Raw genomic sequence first — 19,964 nt, 5'->3', positions numbered from 1 at the left:
AATGGACAATAACTCAGCACTAAATATAGATAGAAAACTTTGGTACAAAACATTTTCAAGTACATTAGTTGCTGCAAGTACATTAGTTTACCTTCATTTGTGCAAAATTTCAAGTATCAATCATATTTTTATGAATTTTTGAATAAAATTTGACTTAAGAAATAATGATATTTTTCAGATTCTATTTAGTTAAATATGGGGCTCTCTAACTGGAGATGGTCTAGTGAGTAGTAAGTAAACATGAGTATGCTTGATATAAGCTGGGATGAACTTGTAAATTGGTAATGTCCACCACTATGTGAAAAAAAGTTGAAATATAAAACGCATCAGGTACATACATTTCTTGTCTGAACACTGAACTCAACATCATCTCCCAAAGCTAAGTTACGGAAATTTTTGCATTCACTTGAATGGAAGAAGATCTGTAAAACAAAATAACCACATTAATGTTTTGTTATACAATGAATGTAACTGATACCATGACAACTTTTATTAAATTTATGGGAAAGAAAAAGAATTGATGTAGTTTAAAGATTGAATATTACTTGCCTTTAATTATATCAAAAAAAAAAAAAAAAAAAAAAAATCACCAAAATAAAATTACATGCTAAGCAAGCAATAATTTTGAGCAGTGATGTTCCCATTATTTTTTCTGAGGGTATACTCCCAGTTATCCATTACACACACTTTGTGCATGTGATCATATACGTAGTATGTCATGATATGAAAATTTATGTGAGGGTATACGCTTTGTGTCTAAAAATGAGAGTGTATGGCGTATATGGAGTATACCCTAAGGGAACACCACTGATTTTGAGAAATATGTAATTGACTTTGAAGTCTTATGAAATGTTTTTTTTTTTTTCATTTTACATAAATGTGAGAATACCTAAAATACAGTAATTAAATACAAATCTGACAGCAACAGAAAAAAAAAGTCCCTCAGAACATTTTACAGTCTAACCCATCCATTTTGAATTTCACGGAACAAAAGAAAAAAAAATGAGATACGGGGGGTTTGACGTAGAGTTTTTGATGAAAATAAGCAATTGTAACAAAGTCAAAGAGTTAATGTTCATTTGCATTGATATTGTTCAATATTTTACAGCATGATGCTTTGATTACAGGTTTTAAAAATTTTAATACTTGTATCGATAGCAAGTTTACGAATACCTTTAAGGATGAAAGTTATCATTCAATGATTTTCATTTAAAAATGTTGAGATTTTTACTTTTTCCTTAATCATAAGTTTAAATGTTTGAAAGATATAAAATTCGAGAATGCAAAAAAAAAAAAAAATCAGGAAGCATTTTTACTGTTCAAAAATGTCCCCTTCCCCTAAATTTCCATGTGGATGAAATTGCTGGCAGCGGGTGATCCTCATACATCTAGTTTTCCTTGAGCAATATGCCCCACAGACTTAGAGGATTATATGATTGCTTATTCAGTCAAACCCCGTTAAAACGAACTGGTATAATACGAAATTTCGCTTAGCGCAAAATAAACGGCATTCTCCGTCAAATAAAGCTACAAATTAGTGTTAAATCAATCCCTTAATACGAAGAGGATTTAGACGAAATCCTGCATAAGACGAAGACAATTTTTAGGTCTTGATGAAAAAAGGGAAAAGAAAATCCCCATACTTTTACATGAAATTACTTTCGAAAGTCGAAAGATCTGCACTTGAACAGAAGTTACATGGATGGCAGCGAGAAAATTCCTCTCCTTCGGTAGGAAAATCGGTAAAATCACATTGCTTCAAGAAAGTATGAACTTTAACTGCAGACTATGCTTACAGTAAAAAGTTTGGATAAACAATGAAATCTCCGCAAAGTGGCTGACAAACCTAGACATACTATTTCATCATTAAAAAAATTGTCTAATTCTGGACACCTGTTCTGCCCATGTACAGGTTTAAGATCTAAAAGCAATAAAGTGTTTTTTTACCCCTCAACACTACAGCAAAAATCAGACGTTTGAAAATGCACTGTATTAAAGAAACGCACCGAATAGCCATTGCCTGTTTTGACTTACTTGTGCTTCTTCCTTAGGTGTACATTTTTGTACAAAGGTACATTGGTTCCTATATTTTCTGAGTCCTAAAAACAAAAAAAAAACTTGTCTGCTTACACAAAATCTGGTAAAAGTCGAAATCGGTTAACGCGAAATTTGGTTAAAACGAAATACTTTGGCGTCCCTGTCGAATTCGTGTTAACGAGGTTTGACTGTATTAGGAAAAATGCTTTCTATCTCCAAGATAAACAGTTGATAAAGATTGCTGGAGATTGAATTAAAAAATAGAATGCAGCTGGATTTTGAGATATAAAGATTCTCTGAAAATTTCATTTGAGATAAATACGGGGGAAACATAATTAATGCTATAAATACGGGGAAAATGAAAAATTTTGACATAAATAGGTTTCTGAGATAAGACAGGTTTGACTGTATTGCATAAATAGGTTATACATAAAATGAATGATGTACCAACGTTTTGATGCAAAATAACACGGACACGTGTTTCGGTGTTACAAGGAAATACCTTTCCTCGGATGACTTTTCATCCAAAAACTCACTTCTTTGCATTGAAAAAGGCGTTCCTTGTAATACTAAAACACGTGTCTGCAGTAGTTTGCAATTTTTGTGCATCAAAATGTTGGTACATCATTCCTTTAATATTCAAGCGCAAAGGCATTTATATTTATTCATTATGTAGGTATGCATACCTCTTTAACAACATCTGCTCTCTCAATAAAGCCAAAAGTTTCTTTCAGAGCACATATAACTCCCTGGAACCGAGTCGGTAGAGGTTTTTCTAATCTTATGGTGCAGGCTCTCAGGTTGCCAGTATTTTTATCAGTTGCGATTTGAAATGTCACTTTATCATGTGGATGAAGTTCAAATGTTCCATCAATATCCTCCATTGAGTAAGGCAAAAAGAAACATTCACCACGGCTTTCATACGCAACTCTGCCCTGTAGATAAAAAGCACTTATTAACCTACATAGTACATTTCCCATTGCATTTATGATTTTTGTCAAAAATAATTAATAACTAAAGTTATGTAAACACTAATTTCACTTGAATTTTTCCAAAACATGGGAATATTCAACCCAAATTAAACATGATCCAATATGAAGAACTTAAGTACAAGTAGACTCAAAACTGAAAATAAAAGAAATAATTAGAAGTACCAAAAACATTTAAACTCAAGGGAACAAATCAAAGTTTGAAACAAGAAAATCTTGTCACAATTAAAAATCATAAAATTTGACTTGCAAAAGCAAAATTGATGTCATTGATCTCATTTTTAAGTAAGCAAACTTAAACAATCTCAAAAACTAGTTCAAGTGAGTTAAAGGGTTTTCCATTTACATTCATGATAAAAAATATATTTTTAAAATGAGCAGATAAAGACAGTAGTAGGTAAAGAAACACAGAATAAAGATTAGCACATAAAGAAACTGATGATGCTTAAGCAAGGTTCCAGCTAAAATAGTTTCTTGTAATCAAAGCTCTACTGCATATGTATATTAGGAAGACCAAAGGAGACAAAAAAGATTTTTCACCAAATAATGTATTTCCAAGGATAAAATACATAAACAAGCATTGTTCATTCACTATCACATTGAATTTGCTCTCAAGTATATTCTTACACTACAATAACAAGAATTCTCATTCCATTCCAGATTATGAACTTTTAGCTAATTTAATTTCTGGAGGCAAAAAAATGATGAATCAAATTTCCACCATAATGATTTGACAGGAAACTCACTTCAGTATTATCTTTGATTTCTGTAGTGATGAAGCCTGATACTCTTTCCTCACACAATACCTCCCCGACTTCAGATGTAATTTTGCACACGGCACTAGCAATGGGTTTGCCTGTACGGCGATCGTAAGTCATTTCAAATTCAACTGCATCTGAAAATAAGAGAAACTGGATTGTCATTTCAGCTTACCACGAAGTAGAATTTGGGGGGAGAGGGGGAGAAAAAAAGGGTACCCCAGCAAACATTACACAACAAGCAACAAAAATATAAGTTAAATTGTTATTCAAATTTTTTATAATTTTACTCGAGTACTCAAACCAAAAAATTGAAACGAAATGCTTGCGTTTCAATTAAGCTAATTTTAAGTCAAGCTTTCTTTGATTTCTTTAGTTTATTGGTCGGTAACTCTTAGATCACAATCGATGGATCAATCTTGCATACGCTTCCAGTAGATTATGGCAACATTTTGGACATTATATTTTGTCAGAGTACCAACGTTAAAGATTATTTTCTAGAAGAAAAAAGTAGATTTAACTTCTATCCAAAAGTTTGTTTTTTCAAATCTTTTTATATTTGCTAAAAGTAACCACACAATTTTTAATACTTTAAGATTCCATTCGACCAAGGTTTGAAATAGGGTTCAATTTCTAGGGGGAATGTCCCCCTTTACTTCAGATTCCAGGGAGGATTTTTTGAATTTAGGGGAGAATTTTTATAAGTACTGAAAATTTGTTTAGAATTTTTAATATTTCATTTTTATTTTTATTTTTCAGAACTGATGTGATATACCCCACCCTTGGCGACTTTTTCCTGTTGGCGCCAAGAAAACGATGTACGACGGCATATGTCATACATCGTTCTTAGTGATGCTTTTTTAGCGCCAACAGGAAAAAGTCAGATAAAAAAACATGATCAAAGCACTTCAGAACACAATATATATAAAAATAATATAAAACCACAACAAAAAATATCACGAATATACGCTTCAAAAATACCAGAAACTAGAAAGTTTTTGTACACAAAGAACAATGACTAGAAAGTATTTAAAATGCTTAAACTGACAAATTACTATAACAGCTCACCAATGAAATATGTACCAATAGAAATAAAAGCTATTTTCCAACATGCATTTCATCAAACAAAAACTTTTCTCATATTCTGCTAAAAAAGAGCAAAGCGATGCAAATTGCGATTTTTAAAGCGGAAAACATCCCCAAAATCAATAACTATTTCAGCCAAAAAAAGCGCTTAGTTACTCAAATTTCGACGTATGAAAAGTAGAAATGTCTCAACAGAACATCCTAAACATAAATATTACAAAAATACCATACATTTATTTGCTATCCAGACATGCTTTCAAAATACCTATTATATTATACATAAAATAACACCTTTATATTTTTATAAAATGCTGGAGTCAACTTATTTTCAGAAATTCAGTACCTAAAGGAGGCACGTTAATAGAATGTCTAAATAAATCGTGACATCGATAAGAATTAACTTTTAGAACAAAATAACCGTACTATTTTTGTAAAATTAATTTACATACAGAAAAATAAAGTTAAAAAATACAAGAACCCCTCAAGGATTTGTGAAAACAAAGAATTTCGGAAGTGAGAGTTTTTTTTTTTTTTTTTTTTTGAATTCTAAAATAAAGAACTTACCTTTTTATGGTATAAATCCTCACACTCAGTCTAAAACAATACATCATATGACAATAGCACGTTACAGATACACACTACGTTGGAGTTAACTTTTAAATAACGTTCAAGTTTGAAGAAACTGGCATTTTCTAATGTTTTTACTTCAAAACACAACAACACGTATCTCTCCTGCGTAATACCGAGTAAACAACCCAAGTAAACAAGTTTAAACAGATCTATAGGATTCCCTTCGGGTTAGTTTCGCCTGGGATGCCATGCTTGAAAAATTATCGCCTCATTGGCGAGAAAAATATTTCTATTTGGTGCAAAAAATCGGATGTCGCCAAATGGGGGGGGGGGGGGGGTATATCACATCTGTACCTATTTTTCTATTTATTCATTTTTAAATTATAATATTTTTAGTGTAATATCAACCCCACACACATTTTCAAATAATTATTCAGTAATTTTGCAATTTTATTTTATTTTATTTCTAATAAAACATTTTACAACTAAGTAACATACACATACACAACTATTTTTTTAAACAGACCACTTTCTGGATCTAATTATCCGAATGGGGTTCAGTTCCCATTGATTCGAATAATATTTCTACTGCACTAAGACTTTTTTTCTGACAATCAAAAAGTTAAAGTAAAATATTGCCTACACCTAGTGAAAATGGATTGTCGTTTCCAGTAGCTTTCGGATTGCATTTCAACCGGCGGATCGGAATTAGTTGATGCAGCGGATCGGAATTCGTTGATGCCGGCGGAACAGAATTCGCTGATGCTGGCGAATCGGAATTTGTCGATGTAACTTGAATGAATTGCTTTGAATTGACGAACGCTTTATTAAAAATGTATCCATCTTTCCAAAATGAAAAAGGAGCTATGGAGTTTGAAATTTTTAAAATACAACTTTTAAACTCACAAAGACAAAATGGCAAAAAGGATTTGATGCATTCAAAACGAGCCAAATGCTTAAAGAAACACCACTTTGTAACCTACGGCCTCTCTTATTTATTTGTATGAAAGAATGGATGACATAGCATTTCCAGTAGGGTTGCTCTCTGTAAATCCGTATTGCGCCGATTGTGCTGGTGAGAGCGGGAGGGGGGAGGAAATCATTCACCCTTCACCAATAGTACTGCATGGAGAAAAAATTTCTCTTCTCCCCTTTCTCCGTCTGGGGTTCGTTATAGAGTTTAAAAATTTACGGGGGGGGGGGGGGGGAGGAGATCCCGCACGGACTTTTGGATTGCGTGGGATTTGCCGATTTTGGGCACATTTCGCGCAATCCCGAGCTCTATTTCAAACCCTGCTTTTATTTTTTTAAAAATAATCTGCAGAATTTATTATGTATCAACAGATAAATCTTGATATGAATGTGTAAAAGCATTTTTTTTTGTGCATACATCCCTCCTCCTCTCAGCCAAACTAAGTGTTTGTCAATAGGGGGACAGGAAAGTGATTGTTTTTTTTTTTTTTCAAACAAAATTTTTTTTTATCAACAACGTTTTGTAGCGTAGTAAACAAATTGTAAATCCCGGTTAGATAGAAATTAATCGCTTTTTGAGCAAAATATTTGGAGATATTGGACAAATTTTCTAAATATTTTGTCTCATATAGATCGGAATGAAGGGAAATCAGATGATGGAATGTCAGGTGAGAACGGCGGATGAAGCGGCATACCACAGCTCAATTTTTTAAGGGTTCACCTTGAACAGTGGTTTTGATTTATCATTTATCAAGATCCAGGGTTCACCATATATATCATATATATCACGAAATATATCCAATATTTATTTTGAAAATATCATGATCTTTTAATATTTTCGATATTTATCTTTTCATCAAAGATATTATAAATATAAAACTAAAAATTACTCATAGTAATTTTGTTAATTTATTGTTAAAAATAGACAGAGTTATGTGCTATATTTTTATGATGTATTAATGCATCATTAATGTAACTAAGTAATATAATATTCCTTTTAATTTTATGTTCATAAAATTGTTAACAGTGTGATAACTTGAACTCACATTAAAAGTGCCTAATTAAATATTAAATTTTCCTGACATTGGTCAGGAAAAAAGAAAATGTCTTATGACTATGCACCAACTAATGCATGTTTTTTATTTCTGAATTATACTACTGTGTACAAGTAGCTAACAGAAGAAAAACGAATAAAACAGCTAATGCCAAATTAACTACATTAAAATTGATAAAAATGTAAAATGAATTGTTATATATATGTAATTAAAGAAACATTAATTTTAAGTCTACATATTGTAATAATGATATAAGAAAATAAAGAGATTTGAGGTTGCATTTACTATTTTGAAGCCTTTAGTTTGTGCTTATTGAAAATATCGGATACATATCAAAATATCCGATATATATCAAGTATCGGATATTTTCGAAAATATTACAATATTTTCCAATCCTGTCAAGATCACTCCTTTCTTGTGATAATAGTGGAAATATTCTCACCACAAATTGCACCATCTGATTTCCTTTTCTTCTGATTGCTAAAACACTACCTGTGAGACAAAAACTTGAAAATTTGGCTTGTATCCAAGACCCTATTTTCAGATATTCTGCTACGAAAACCAATTGATGTTTATCTATCCAGGATTGAAAATTTGTATACTAGATGGCAAAAGACTTGATAATGAGGGTATTACATCGTTGATGGAAAAAAATAAAAATTTTGCACTTTTATGTGTTTGAAAAAATAAATAAAATTGTTTTCCGATACCCCTAGCACTTTAGTTTGCTTAGGCTGCTTCAGATCGTGAACATGAAAAGCAAGTGTTTCTCATGCTTACTAGTTATTTTTGTATATTACTACAACTAAAATTCTGATTACTATTGTTTTTATCTTAATTGATGGCTTTTAAACAAACCCAAAAATATGAAAAAGATCTCACAGTTATAAAAATCTAACGAAGTATAACATACACAACATATAAGTTATCTTTTTTTGAAAAAAAACCCACAGGCATGAAAAACAAGAAATGGTGTAAAAAAAATGTGACAAAAATAAAGTAAAACACATAAATTTTCTGCGAAATTTCATTAAAGTTAGCAGATGTTATTCATGTATGCACTATATCTTTGTATGATTATCTTTCTCAAGTTCTGTAAAAGCATTTATTTTCATGAGTTTGCCGTAATTGAGAAAATTTAAACCTAATGAAATATTTTAACTCTATATTATAATCAACTATCAGTTCTGTCCATACAAAATTTGGGAAATTTTCAGCTCCCAAAATCACAGACATCTTCACTTTTTCAAAAATTACGGCTCACTAGAGTGAATTCTTTTACAATATTTTATGTTTATTTTTTAATCTTACTCAAAAACATTCAAGAATAAAGCCACAGAACAACTTACACTTTACAATTTTTCCAAATAACTTTTTAAAGTTCATTAATATTCAACTTACCACCAAGCTTTAAATGTTCAATGTTTCCAGAATATTGACTGTAGTGAAAAAAAAGTCTTGCTTGCCGTTCACAACACTGAATGAAACCATAGGAATGCTGGAAAGTGTACATAAAGGGAAGTTAAAGAACTATTAAATTTGTTTTGAAGGGAAAAAAATGAATAATGAAATTTAAATTCATAAGTAAGCACTTCTTTTACTAAACTAGAAGGGGGGGAGAGAGAGAGCTTTTAAGCTTAATCCCCCCCCCCCTCCAGAAAACAAACTTTTGCCTAGAAAATTAAAAAATAATTCGAATTCCACATAAGATACAAATTCTTCATTAAAATTTTTAAGTAGAACATGTACAAATGTGTTTAAATACCGTTCCTTTATACGAGAAGTCAAACTTCCCATACATAAATGCATGTGTACAAATGAGTGTGCAGGTGCTCAAAATATTGTGCAATAACTGCCCTAAATTCAATAAATGATAATTTTTCATCTGAATAAAAAAAATATCTTTGAGACTTTTTACAGCTTGGGAAAAGGTTTTATTCTTGTGATTACAATGATGAAATAACCATAGTGATAATTCATGAACTGAAATAAAATTATCACCAATCCACTCCAGGAAAATATTGATGTTTTTTTTTCTAAAATCTATCAAGCTACTATACATTGATTTTTATTTTAGTTACAGAAGGGGCTTTTTTAAAAATATTTTTAAAAATTGCAATAATTTCAAAATAAAAGGGCTTAAATTTTATTATTCATCAATTTATGATTTTTAATTATTATTATTTTGTTAAAATATCATGTAAAATAGTATGCAGAAACCATTTTAAAAAATAAGCATTTTTTTGCTTCCAAATATTACATTCAATGGAATTGAAATTGATTATTTTGGTAACGTTGCCCATTTCTTTTCATAACCCTACCAACTCTTACATAAGGAAGTGTTGATATAATAGAGTTACTAGCAATTTTTTTAACTAAAATATTTTTTTAAATGAACGTTTCGAAGAAAAATATCAAATATTCATTACCACCAATTAAACTTTTATTTATGCATTACTAGTATTGCAGTAAATATGTGTGTGTGTGTGAATTAATTAGAATAGAACTCTTTCGTACACCATGGACGCCCATATAGGAAAGCAAGTGGGGGCTCATGTCCCCCTTAGAAATTAGAACTTTCTTGCTTTTAGTACTTTTTCCTTTGCAAAAACGTAAAAAACATTTCTTCTCCAGCCATTAATGAATAAGTTAAAAATTTCAAATTTTAACAACACTTATTTGTACTGAAATTGGTTTCCATGGGGAAAATATCCTGCTAAACCATAGGAAAAATATCTGAGCCCCCCCCCCCCTTAAAATTTTGCATATGGGCGTTCATGTTGGGTGGTAAAAACCACCTGTCCTGTCAAAACCCCACCCTGTTCTTAAATAGGCAGATTTACTATTTATTACAATAAAAAAAATCATGTTTTATAACAAAATTATACAGAATTGTTTAAAGGACATGAAAAAATACGTAGTCAATTTTTCATATCATTTCTTAATGAAGTACTGGTACAATATTTTCTGTTTCAAACACAAGTAATGTTTGAATGAAACCCTTTGTCAAATAATCAAACTAAAACAGACTGTTTGACAAGCGACCAAAGAAAATTCTATTTTCTAATTTGAATACAATATTAAACAAGTTAAGCTTCATACATTAAGAATCTGAGTTTAGTTTTGCTGAAAGACTTAACATAATGTCTGATATAAGCAAGTCCATGATTGAGAAAATTCCAAAGATTAGAAAATCTGGGATTGCGTAATTACTATGTCAATAACGACATGTTGAAGGGCAGACATTTGCTCAATTCTATCAATAAAATGCTCAATTGGTACTGATAATTCTTCATTTTATCAAAGAACTCATTAAAGTTGTACATAATTATATGAAAAAAGAAATATATATATATGTTAATATGTATATTAAGATTCAGCAAAAATTTTCTTACAAGTAATTTTTCAACAATTCCAGTTTCTCTGGGTGCTACGCCACTAGGGCTGGAGCTATTACTGTCATGTAGGCAGTCATCATTCGATGTTTTGGTGAAAGATGGAGAACGCTGGCAATTGGGCGTTGCAGAATCTTGAGCTGACGGCTGGAAATTCTGATAAAAAATGCATTACATTTAATTCTTTTGTACTCTCATGATAAAAATGAATAATTTTATGTAAGGCACAAAGTGAAATAGAAGAAAATATATACTTTTCAAAAAAACAATGTATATGCATAAGGTACTTTTGCCTTTATAGACAAGTCACTTAGATCGGGGATTAGTTTAATTTCTACCTCGGTGAAAATAAAAAAATAATGTTCGATCATGGAAAGGGTTCAAAGGCGGGCTACAAGGCTAATAAATGGACTTTCTCATTTAGACTATGATTCCAGGCTTAGAAGGCTAAAAATGTAGTCTTGAGCAAAGAAGAGACTGAGGGGACATGATTCAATTGTTTAAATTTATTAAAATGGAAGATGTTACGCGGCTGAAGTTTAGCACTGAAAGCAGGACAAGGGGTCATTGTTTCAAGCTATTTAAATCTCAGGCTAACATGGATATTAGGAAAAATTATTATTTTAGCAGGCTAGTGGAACCTTGGAACAGCTTACCGGAAGAGGTGGTAATGGAGTAGATACTTTTAAGAGGGCCATTGATCTTCACTGGGAATTGTAAATTGACAAGGACCAGTCTAGCTGGGCCCAGAGCCTGTTGCTGGTCGTCACTTTTGCATTTGTATTATCCAAAAGAACATTTGGCCCACAAAATGACCCATCCTAAATATGTAAATGCCAAAAATTGAAAGTATGAGAATCTGTATAGAAACTTAAAAAAAAGAAACCGTGAATCGATTTAGAATGTTTAACACAAACTATGTTCAACATTCTAAATCAATAGGTATCAGTCTTTCAACATACTAATTATAGAATTCTAAATTTTCAGGCTCTCCTCTGATATGCCCCCCTCTTGGCGAGATTTTAATTTTTCGCTCGATACGAAAATCGCCAATAAGGCGATAACTTGGCAACCCTGGTTTTGCAACTTGAACGCTGGAAAGTAGTTTCTCGAAGTCTGTCTTTTTGCACGTGTCTGTGTGGTAGGAGGTAGGTGCTCATATGTTCCGCTTTTAGAGTATTCTTTTTCTTGTTGTTTTTTAATGTTAATTTAGTTGAATTTTCTATTTTAATTATGAGTTCGGTTTGGGATGTTGTCCAAAAGTATCAATTGAAATTTTTGAATGAATCTTCTTTTTCTTTTTCGTCAGGTCGTCCAACGTTTGGACGTACCGGAGTCCTAAATAGATTTTTTATATTTAAACTAATTGAAAATAAAGAGGTTTTTTTAGAATTTTTAAGGGAAATTGGTTTACTTAAGAATGAAATGTTATGTTCTAGATGTAATTCTGTTATGAAAATTAAAAAAACTAAAAAATGTTCAGATGGGTTAATTTTTTTTTTGTAGAAAGGTTATTGGGGGTGTTGTTTGTGGAAAAGAAGCAACGATCAGGAGTGGGTCATGGTTTAGTTCTAGCAAGTTGAAAATAGAGGAGATTTTTTTGATAACATATGAGATTTTAATTGGGACCAAAACTGCTGATATTGAAAGTCAATATTTTTTTTTTCATCACAAACTTTAGCCGATTGGCGAAATTATATTAATGAAGAAATATTAAATTACATTGAATTAAAACCCGAACAAATAGGGGGGGTTGGGAAAGTTATTGAAGTTGATGAATCTAAATTTGGGAAAAGAAAATATAATCGGGGACATGCAGTTGAGGGACAATGGGTTTTGGGGGGGGGGTTGAACGGGGTTCGGGGAAAACTTTTTTGGTTGCTGATAGGGGTAGGGAAACTCTACTTTTGGCAATTAAGCAGTGGATACTACCAGGCACGACGGTGCACTCCGATTGTTGGAGGGCATATGATACATTAGGGGAGGAGGGGTATGAGCATTTAACAGTCAACCATAAACTTAATTTTGTAGATCCAGAAACTAAATGTCACACTAACACAATTGAATCCACATGGAGACACGTTAAAAGTACTCTACCAACATATAATAGATTAGGGGATTTTAAATTTTATTTAGCTTATTATTTATACAAAAAAAATTGTGAATACAAAAATGAGGATATGTTTGTAAAGTTTTTGGAAATAATTCGCGAAATTAATTGGGTGGAGTACAAAATACAAGTAAAATAAGGTTGTTTTTTTTGGAATTTTTTTTGTCAAAACAAACATAATTTAAATATTTTTGTAAAGTAATGATAATAAAAAATGGGATAATTTCCCTAAGAGTGGAACATATGTGCACTGCCTCACGTGAGGAAGTAAAAGAAAAGTAAAAAAGGTAAGTGAACATATTTTGAATTATTGTGTTTTTAGTGTGTTTCTGGTAGTTTGTATTTTGGTTTGGTTGGCATTTTTGTAGCACAAAAATGGTGTTAATTTCACATAAAATCTGTGACTTTATTGTATACTGAACGGAGGAGATCTGTGACTTATATCCGACTGTGATGTATATTAAAAGTCGGAGGGATAACTGGCGAGCCCGAGGTGTCATAGTACTTTCGTAATGAGACCGAGGCAGGGCCGGCGAGCCGAGGTCTCATTACGAAAGTACTATGAGACCGAGGGCTCGTATCCCGGAGAAACAACGGAAAAAAATTAATGCATTAATTTCATTAAATAATTAATGACATAATTTGAATTTTTCCTGTTGGCGCTAAAAAAGCATCGCTAAGAACGATGTATGACATATGACGTCATACATAGTTTTCTTGGCGACGCTTTTTTGGCGCCAACAGGAAAAAGTCGCCAAGAGGGGGGTATATCAGATTTGTTCCAATTTTCATTCAAATAAATCAAGTCTTACATTTTTTAATCAAAAAAAAAGGGGGGGGGGGCAAACGGGAGAAATTATGGGTCAAAAACCATAACATCTTAAGACTTTCTTAAGTATAAAAGATAAAATGATTTAATTTGCCAAGAAGTAAGCGAAATAATTTAGAAATTATTCTAATACAATCTCTTTACCTAAAATTGCATTACTATTTATTTTATTTAAATTAAATGAGTGACCAAGAATTACCCCGGATCGGGGCAATTATGGGTCACCCCTTTTTTTTTTTTAAAGTAATCCTTTTCAAAAATAATTAACCATTCTAAATTAATAGTTTCTTAGCCCACAAAGATTTTTTTTAATGTTAAAAATTTTATATTAAAGAAATAACACATTATAATTGAAATAATTTGATGTTACTATTACTAGTGGACTACAATTCGTTTTTGCTCTTCGCTCTAAGCAAGCCCACAATTCCGTGAAAAAAATTTCTTTAATACTTGTATGCTACTTTCAACAATCAAGTTTTTGTCAACAGCAAGTTTTTTTTTTTCTTTACAATTTCAATTAACTTGACTGAAAAAATGCACTGATTTCTAATTACTTCTAAAAATATCTGGCTTGGACAAATAAAATTTCCGACACCTTGTACCAGAGAATTCATTTCTGCTTTTTCCTTGCCCAAATTTTAAGTTACTTTCCCATTGTAGAATATCTCGCTATCATCATTCATTACAAAGTTTATCTGATGCTCAAGTACAGAATGAATTCGGTTGTAGCACCATCTTTAAAAGAATGGTTATTTTTGCAATTGACAACATCTGTGTTTTGCATTTATTTTCTGCTTATTTTTCTCTTGCAGTTCCAAAATACAAGATTTGTTATTACTATTGAATTTATGCCCTTAATTGGTACTCTAGGGATTCACATTAATTTGTTTCTTATTTTGGTACTTGATGTGTGCCATTATTGCATGATGAAATAGTTTATCTTCAAAGCTGGAATTGATTTGCTAGCAAAAAGAGCATACTTCAGCAACAGTTGAAGATGATGTATTTCCCAAAGTTGCACTTGAAGCATTAAAATTTCTTTTTGGGAGAAAGTTTGGCACAGAAAAGGATAAGTTGAAGTTAATACTAATATTATTCACATATAAATAAAAAAAAACATCTAAAATATCAGAAAATATACTGACCAAGAATTAGCCCGGTGACCCAGAATTACTCCACTAATCTGGGGTATAAATCAACATACTTTTAATACTAACAATTCTTAAAAAATAAGAAAAAATGTATGTTGGTATAAAAAGCATATTAAAAAACAGCACAAACGAAATTATTCTTACAAAAGTGTTTCACCTACACAAATCGTGAAAAAAAATCATGATTTTCCGAGACTATCTTTTTTGAAGATGTTTTTAAAGAACTGCGAAAAACTTTTTTTTCTATTACAGTCGCAGATTTAATGAATTCATCCGGACCGAAACTTTTGTATGTTAAATCGGGGTTATTCATTATACCGTGATGTGAAAAAATTAATTTAAAAACTGCATTTACATTATCTAAAACCCCTAAAAGCAATTGTGCAAAAATAGATGTGTGACACTGGTATAGTGATCCGGACTGTATACTGCGCACTTAAATATAGATCTTTTAACACAAAATTTATTTAACATGAAATTTTTTTTCAGTCCTTTCAGTTTCGTGTTAAACGTTTTCCACTGTATTTAGTATCGTTTGCATTGAGTTTTACCCTTTGCCGCCCAGTTAATTTGAAATGACGGACCTGGTTTTATTCCATAACTGACAATTTTTTTTTAAATAGTATTAATCAAGTAAAAACAGGTGCTTACCTTCCACTGAGGGCTTGCCATTTTCGTTTTTCTTTGTTTTCTAATTTATAAAATCGAGGGGCTAAAGACAGCAAAATTTGTTTACTTGAGAGAGATGATCTTGATTTGGGGAGGTCGAAAATTGGGAAATAATTTTGCCGATGGAAGTGCCTCAGATGTTCAGTGAGTGTGGATGTGTCTGAGCTGACGATATTTTTGTTCCTGAGCTGTTGATAATTTTGTCCTCCTTTAAAATGTCATGCTAAAAGAAATATGTCAAGTATTTAATTAAATTAATAGAATGCTTGAGTAAAAACGAAAAATACTATAACTAAGCACAATAAATGTCTGTGAAACTGAATTATCTCTGTAGATTCAAACATGGAACCTGAAACCTATGAAAATTTCAAATAAGACGTGAAAAAACATTACTAATACACATTAAGAGACAGCCCTTTAAATGCCCAAGTCGCAACTTCAAACAATTGCAAAATTTAATATAAATAGCCCATTAAGGCAATAAAAGTTAAAATACATTGAATAAAAAAGTATTTAATTATCTTTTAATGCTGCTAAAAACAACATAAACATTATATTTAACTTTAAAACCAGCAAAATTTACCTCGACAATGCACATCACCGACAACATGCCGCCATCTTTAGTAGTTGGTTTGATGCGTTGAATTGTTTTACTCTTACCAAAAAATTTACTTTTTTTAAAAAATTCCTCGTATATTGGTACTTGATAAATTTAAAAGGCAAATTTTTGGTTAAGTTTGAGAACATAATATTTTTAATCTTCTCCAATCTATTTGTCCCACTTTCTTAAGGCATATATAATAATTTCGCTAAAAATTTTTGTAAAATAGTGAGTGTTTCTCTTTTCATTTATTTTGTGCACATTTAAAATTATTTTCCATGTTGATCGAACATTCTAGCTGACTATATTCGTGTAAAATTTGCAGTTCACCCCAGAAAAAAAAAAGAAACTTTTGTCGAAGATTTGTTTTTGATGGGCTGCGTTCGGAAACGATCCACTGGTTACACCGCGTGGTTAGTCCGGTGTGGTTATGACGTATTTGGAATTTCTCTAGGAATTCCGGTAGAACAGCTGTGTTTCCGAACGCTCGTGGTTAAACCGCGGTAGTTCTAGTTCAGCAGCAAACGACACTCCAATCAACGCGTAACTTTCATAGTAGGCAAGTCACGTGCGTTACGATCAAAACATGAAACACGACCGGATTGGCCAACACAGACTTTGTGACGTTTGTGATCTCGCTAACCGCTTCCAGACAGCGGTGCCACAGGTTGCTACCAAGTCGACCGCCAGAAAACAACCGCAGTGTTTCCGAACGCGGTTAAGTGACGTCACCGTTCCACCGCAAGCGTTTCCGAACGCTTGCGGTTGCACCGAGGCGACCGATCCGCGTTTCCGAATGCACCCTTGATGGTCCGTTGGTCCGTGAATGTCGGTTGTCCTTCAGCAGACCGACGTTGAAAACGTGAAAGATATCATGAAAATTTAATGTAGTTTTGCTTTGAGGAAAAAAAAATAATAATACGTAATATACGCGTAAATAATTCAACTGAGAAAGTGAAAATGAATCATATTGCAAAAGCATTGTGTAGAATTTCGAGACTTCAAGCCAATAAAGATGTTTTACTTGCTTCCAAGACATTTGTAAGGCAATCTAGCATAACAAGTAAGGAATAAAAAATTCCTATTAAATTATTCAGGGTTGCCCTCCCACCAACAAAGGCTATGTTTTGCTCCCTCAAAAAATCCCGAGCACCCTCCCTCAAGAACGATACCCAGGGACCAGTGGCGTTGGCGTAGATAGGGGGTACCCCGCCCCCTTCAAAACATTGGTCAAAAAAATTCAAAAGAATGGTGAAAAACCTCCAGAACTTTTTTTTTTCCAGGGAAAAACAATGTTATACGATTTTCCTCAGAATATAATAGTGTTACAAAATTCACTGCTCTCCCCCTTCCATACCTTTGAAGATCATCTTTTTTTTTTTTTCATGACATCAATGTCAAGACAATTTCAGGAGTAGACCCCCGAAACCAATATCATCATCAACTTTTGTCTGAATTTGCGTTTTTGGAAACTACTAATTTTGAAAAATTGCTGAGACGAATCCTGGACACTGTCCCTTTCCCTAATATTACTGAAAATAGCTTACAATCACATTTTAGACTTCAAATTTTGGAAAATCTCTGAGGAGCGGGCACCAAGTCTCCCCTCCTCCAACATCACCAGGGTACACGCAATTGCAAACTGATCTTTATTGGGTACTAATAAACTGACTAGGACCAGCCTAGCTGGGCCCAGAGCCTAACTGGTCATCACCTTTGTAATGTTCCAGAAAGCCGCGTTATCACAAAGAAACTACTGCCTCTAGATGTGATAACCGGGCTGTCTGGTGTATTGCATGTAGATCTGGCTTATGGGCAGTAACTTACTGCTAAATCACCAGGATAGTCTAGAACGGTATTTTTCAAGCTACAATTGCGAAAAAATTCCTAGGATTCCCAACTCTGACTCAGCAGCATAGCAGATTTTGAAGGAAAACTCTGACTCTTGGAATTTATAATCTGATTCCTGACTCCCGACTCCTTTACCCCAAAATCAGTTCAACTCTGACTCTGATTGTATACCCTGATTCCAAACGGTCTTTTTAAAACTTAAACTCCAATACTCTACCCCCCCCCCCCCCCGCCCAAAAAAATCTTCATAATATAAAAAGTATGTAACAGTAGAACTTTCTTGATCTTAAATTTTATGTTCACATATCAGATTACTATGAGTGCACTTATCAATCTGTTCTGTAATTTGATCTGTTCATTATAAAAAGCATGTGCATATTCATGCTTTGCTGTAGACAGGACTTGATTACTGAATAGCTCAACTAGGCTGTGGCCTAATGCCCCCACTTTTTGGGGGCACCCAAATGGCTATTTTTTTTAAACCAATAGCTAAAAATGTTTTCCCCACTTTCTATAATTGTAAGGGTTGACTCTATAGGGCCCCGAAAAACCCATGGTCTAGGGCCCCCTGATATCTTAATCGGGACCTGGCTGTAGAGTGCTTCATATGTTTGAAACACAAGATACTCCCCCAAGAGTCACAACAGGAGGTCACTGTGACCTCCCGAAAACTTTCCATATTTGTTAAATTTTTTTCAGATGGTTTGGTAAATTTCGGAGAGGATTGCAATATTCCTTTCTTTTTTTTGTAACATTTAATGTCTCCTTTTATTAGATTTATTTATTTGTGCATGTTTGCATTTTATCAATGGATAAAATTTGGAATTTCATTCAGAGCAAAATTTAAGAACTCAATTCTTGAAGTTTGAAACGTCATTGAAAATAGAAAATAAATTCTTGGTTCAAAAATGACATGAAAAAATCATTCTTATTTTTCTAACGTCTTTTCAACAATTCTTCATAGTTTTTATCATAATGAACAGTAAAGATTTGTTTTGCTTATTGCCCATCATAGAACCAGGATTGTCCGGATTTTGTTTCGATTAACCGGTTTTCCTTTGCTACCAGTTAGGCTCCTGATAAATGTGGTTTATGCTGAGTACAAAAACTACACACATATAGTCAGGGTTGGCAGGTTTCTGCCGAGGCGGTAAAAACCACAAAACCCCTTTCTGCCACATTTATGGCAGAAACTGGCAGAGACTCAAAAAATGACATAAATGCAACTCCTGACATAAGAAAAATAATTAAATATTAACCCAAATACAATTTATTTACAACACTACCACCATTCAAAATCAAATTTTACATTGTTTCCCCACTGCAGCAGCCTCTAACAAAATAAAAGTTTTGACTTTGTAATATAGTTTAGCCTTGCATATTTAATTATTTCATCAAATGTTACTTTTAATATAATTGTAAGTGAACGTGACTTTAGGTTTTTAAAATATTGTCAGAACGACTTAAGATGAGATAAATGTTGTAACGTAAAACTGGTTCCCAAATTCATCTAAAATAAAATGCATATTAAACGTCAAGGAGTCTCAATACATTATATGACATGGTGGCAGCTGAAAACGAACCTAAATTCAGCAATTTTGACATGATAAAGGTTAGTAGTTATGCAATATAATAAAAGGTCAGTTTATAGATATATTCTGGCTATTGTGAAACTGAGTTTTTAATGCTTGATTAAAGATTAGTATACCTTAAAAATGGAGTTGAAAGCACCTTCAAGTATGAAATTATCCGGCAATTTGTCCGAGAATTGGAGTAAATTTAAGCAACGTTTTATGCTTTATTTGGAGGCATCCGATAAAATAAGGAAGCCAGATAAAATGAAAGTAGCTTTATTATTAGGAATAATGGGCGAAGAATGTATAGACATATT

At 32.5% G+C, this 19,964-nt stretch overlaps 2 protein-coding genes across 2 annotated transcripts in view; one reads left to right on the top strand and one right to left on the bottom strand.

The window, feature by feature from the left end:
- Positions 1-16,258, bottom strand: part of LOC129228243 (cold shock domain-containing protein E1-like) — a 43,634-nt gene extending 27,376 nt beyond the window's left edge. The window contains 7 exon segments of the mRNA XM_054862910.1: positions 339-422; positions 2,724-2,972; positions 3,773-3,921; positions 8,869-8,965; positions 10,863-11,018; positions 15,604-15,844; positions 16,205-16,258. Of these exon segments, the coding sequence (XP_054718885.1) occupies positions 339-422; positions 2,724-2,972; positions 3,773-3,921; positions 8,869-8,965; positions 10,863-11,018; positions 15,604-15,624 (756 nt within the window). The 5' untranslated portion in view covers positions 15,625-15,844; positions 16,205-16,258.
- A 774-nt stretch (positions 16,259-17,032) lies between these two features.
- LOC129227717 (NADH dehydrogenase [ubiquinone] 1 beta subcomplex subunit 8, mitochondrial-like) overlaps positions 17,033-19,964 on the top strand; it is a 38,913-nt gene continuing 35,981 nt past the window's right edge. The window contains exon 1 of the mRNA XM_054862318.1: positions 17,033-17,285. Coding sequence (XP_054718293.1) covers positions 17,183-17,285 — 103 coding nt within the window. The 5' untranslated portion in view covers positions 17,033-17,182. The remainder of the gene's footprint in view (positions 17,286-19,964) is intronic.

The sequence above is a fragment of the Uloborus diversus genome, chromosome 8 (genome assembly GCF_026930045.1).
Source record: "Uloborus diversus isolate 005 chromosome 8, Udiv.v.3.1, whole genome shotgun sequence".
NCBI lineage: Eukaryota > Metazoa > Arthropoda > Arachnida > Araneae > Uloboridae > Uloborus > Uloborus diversus.
Note: the sequence above shows the minus strand (reverse complement) of the source record. Positions and strands in the feature narration are given on the sequence as shown.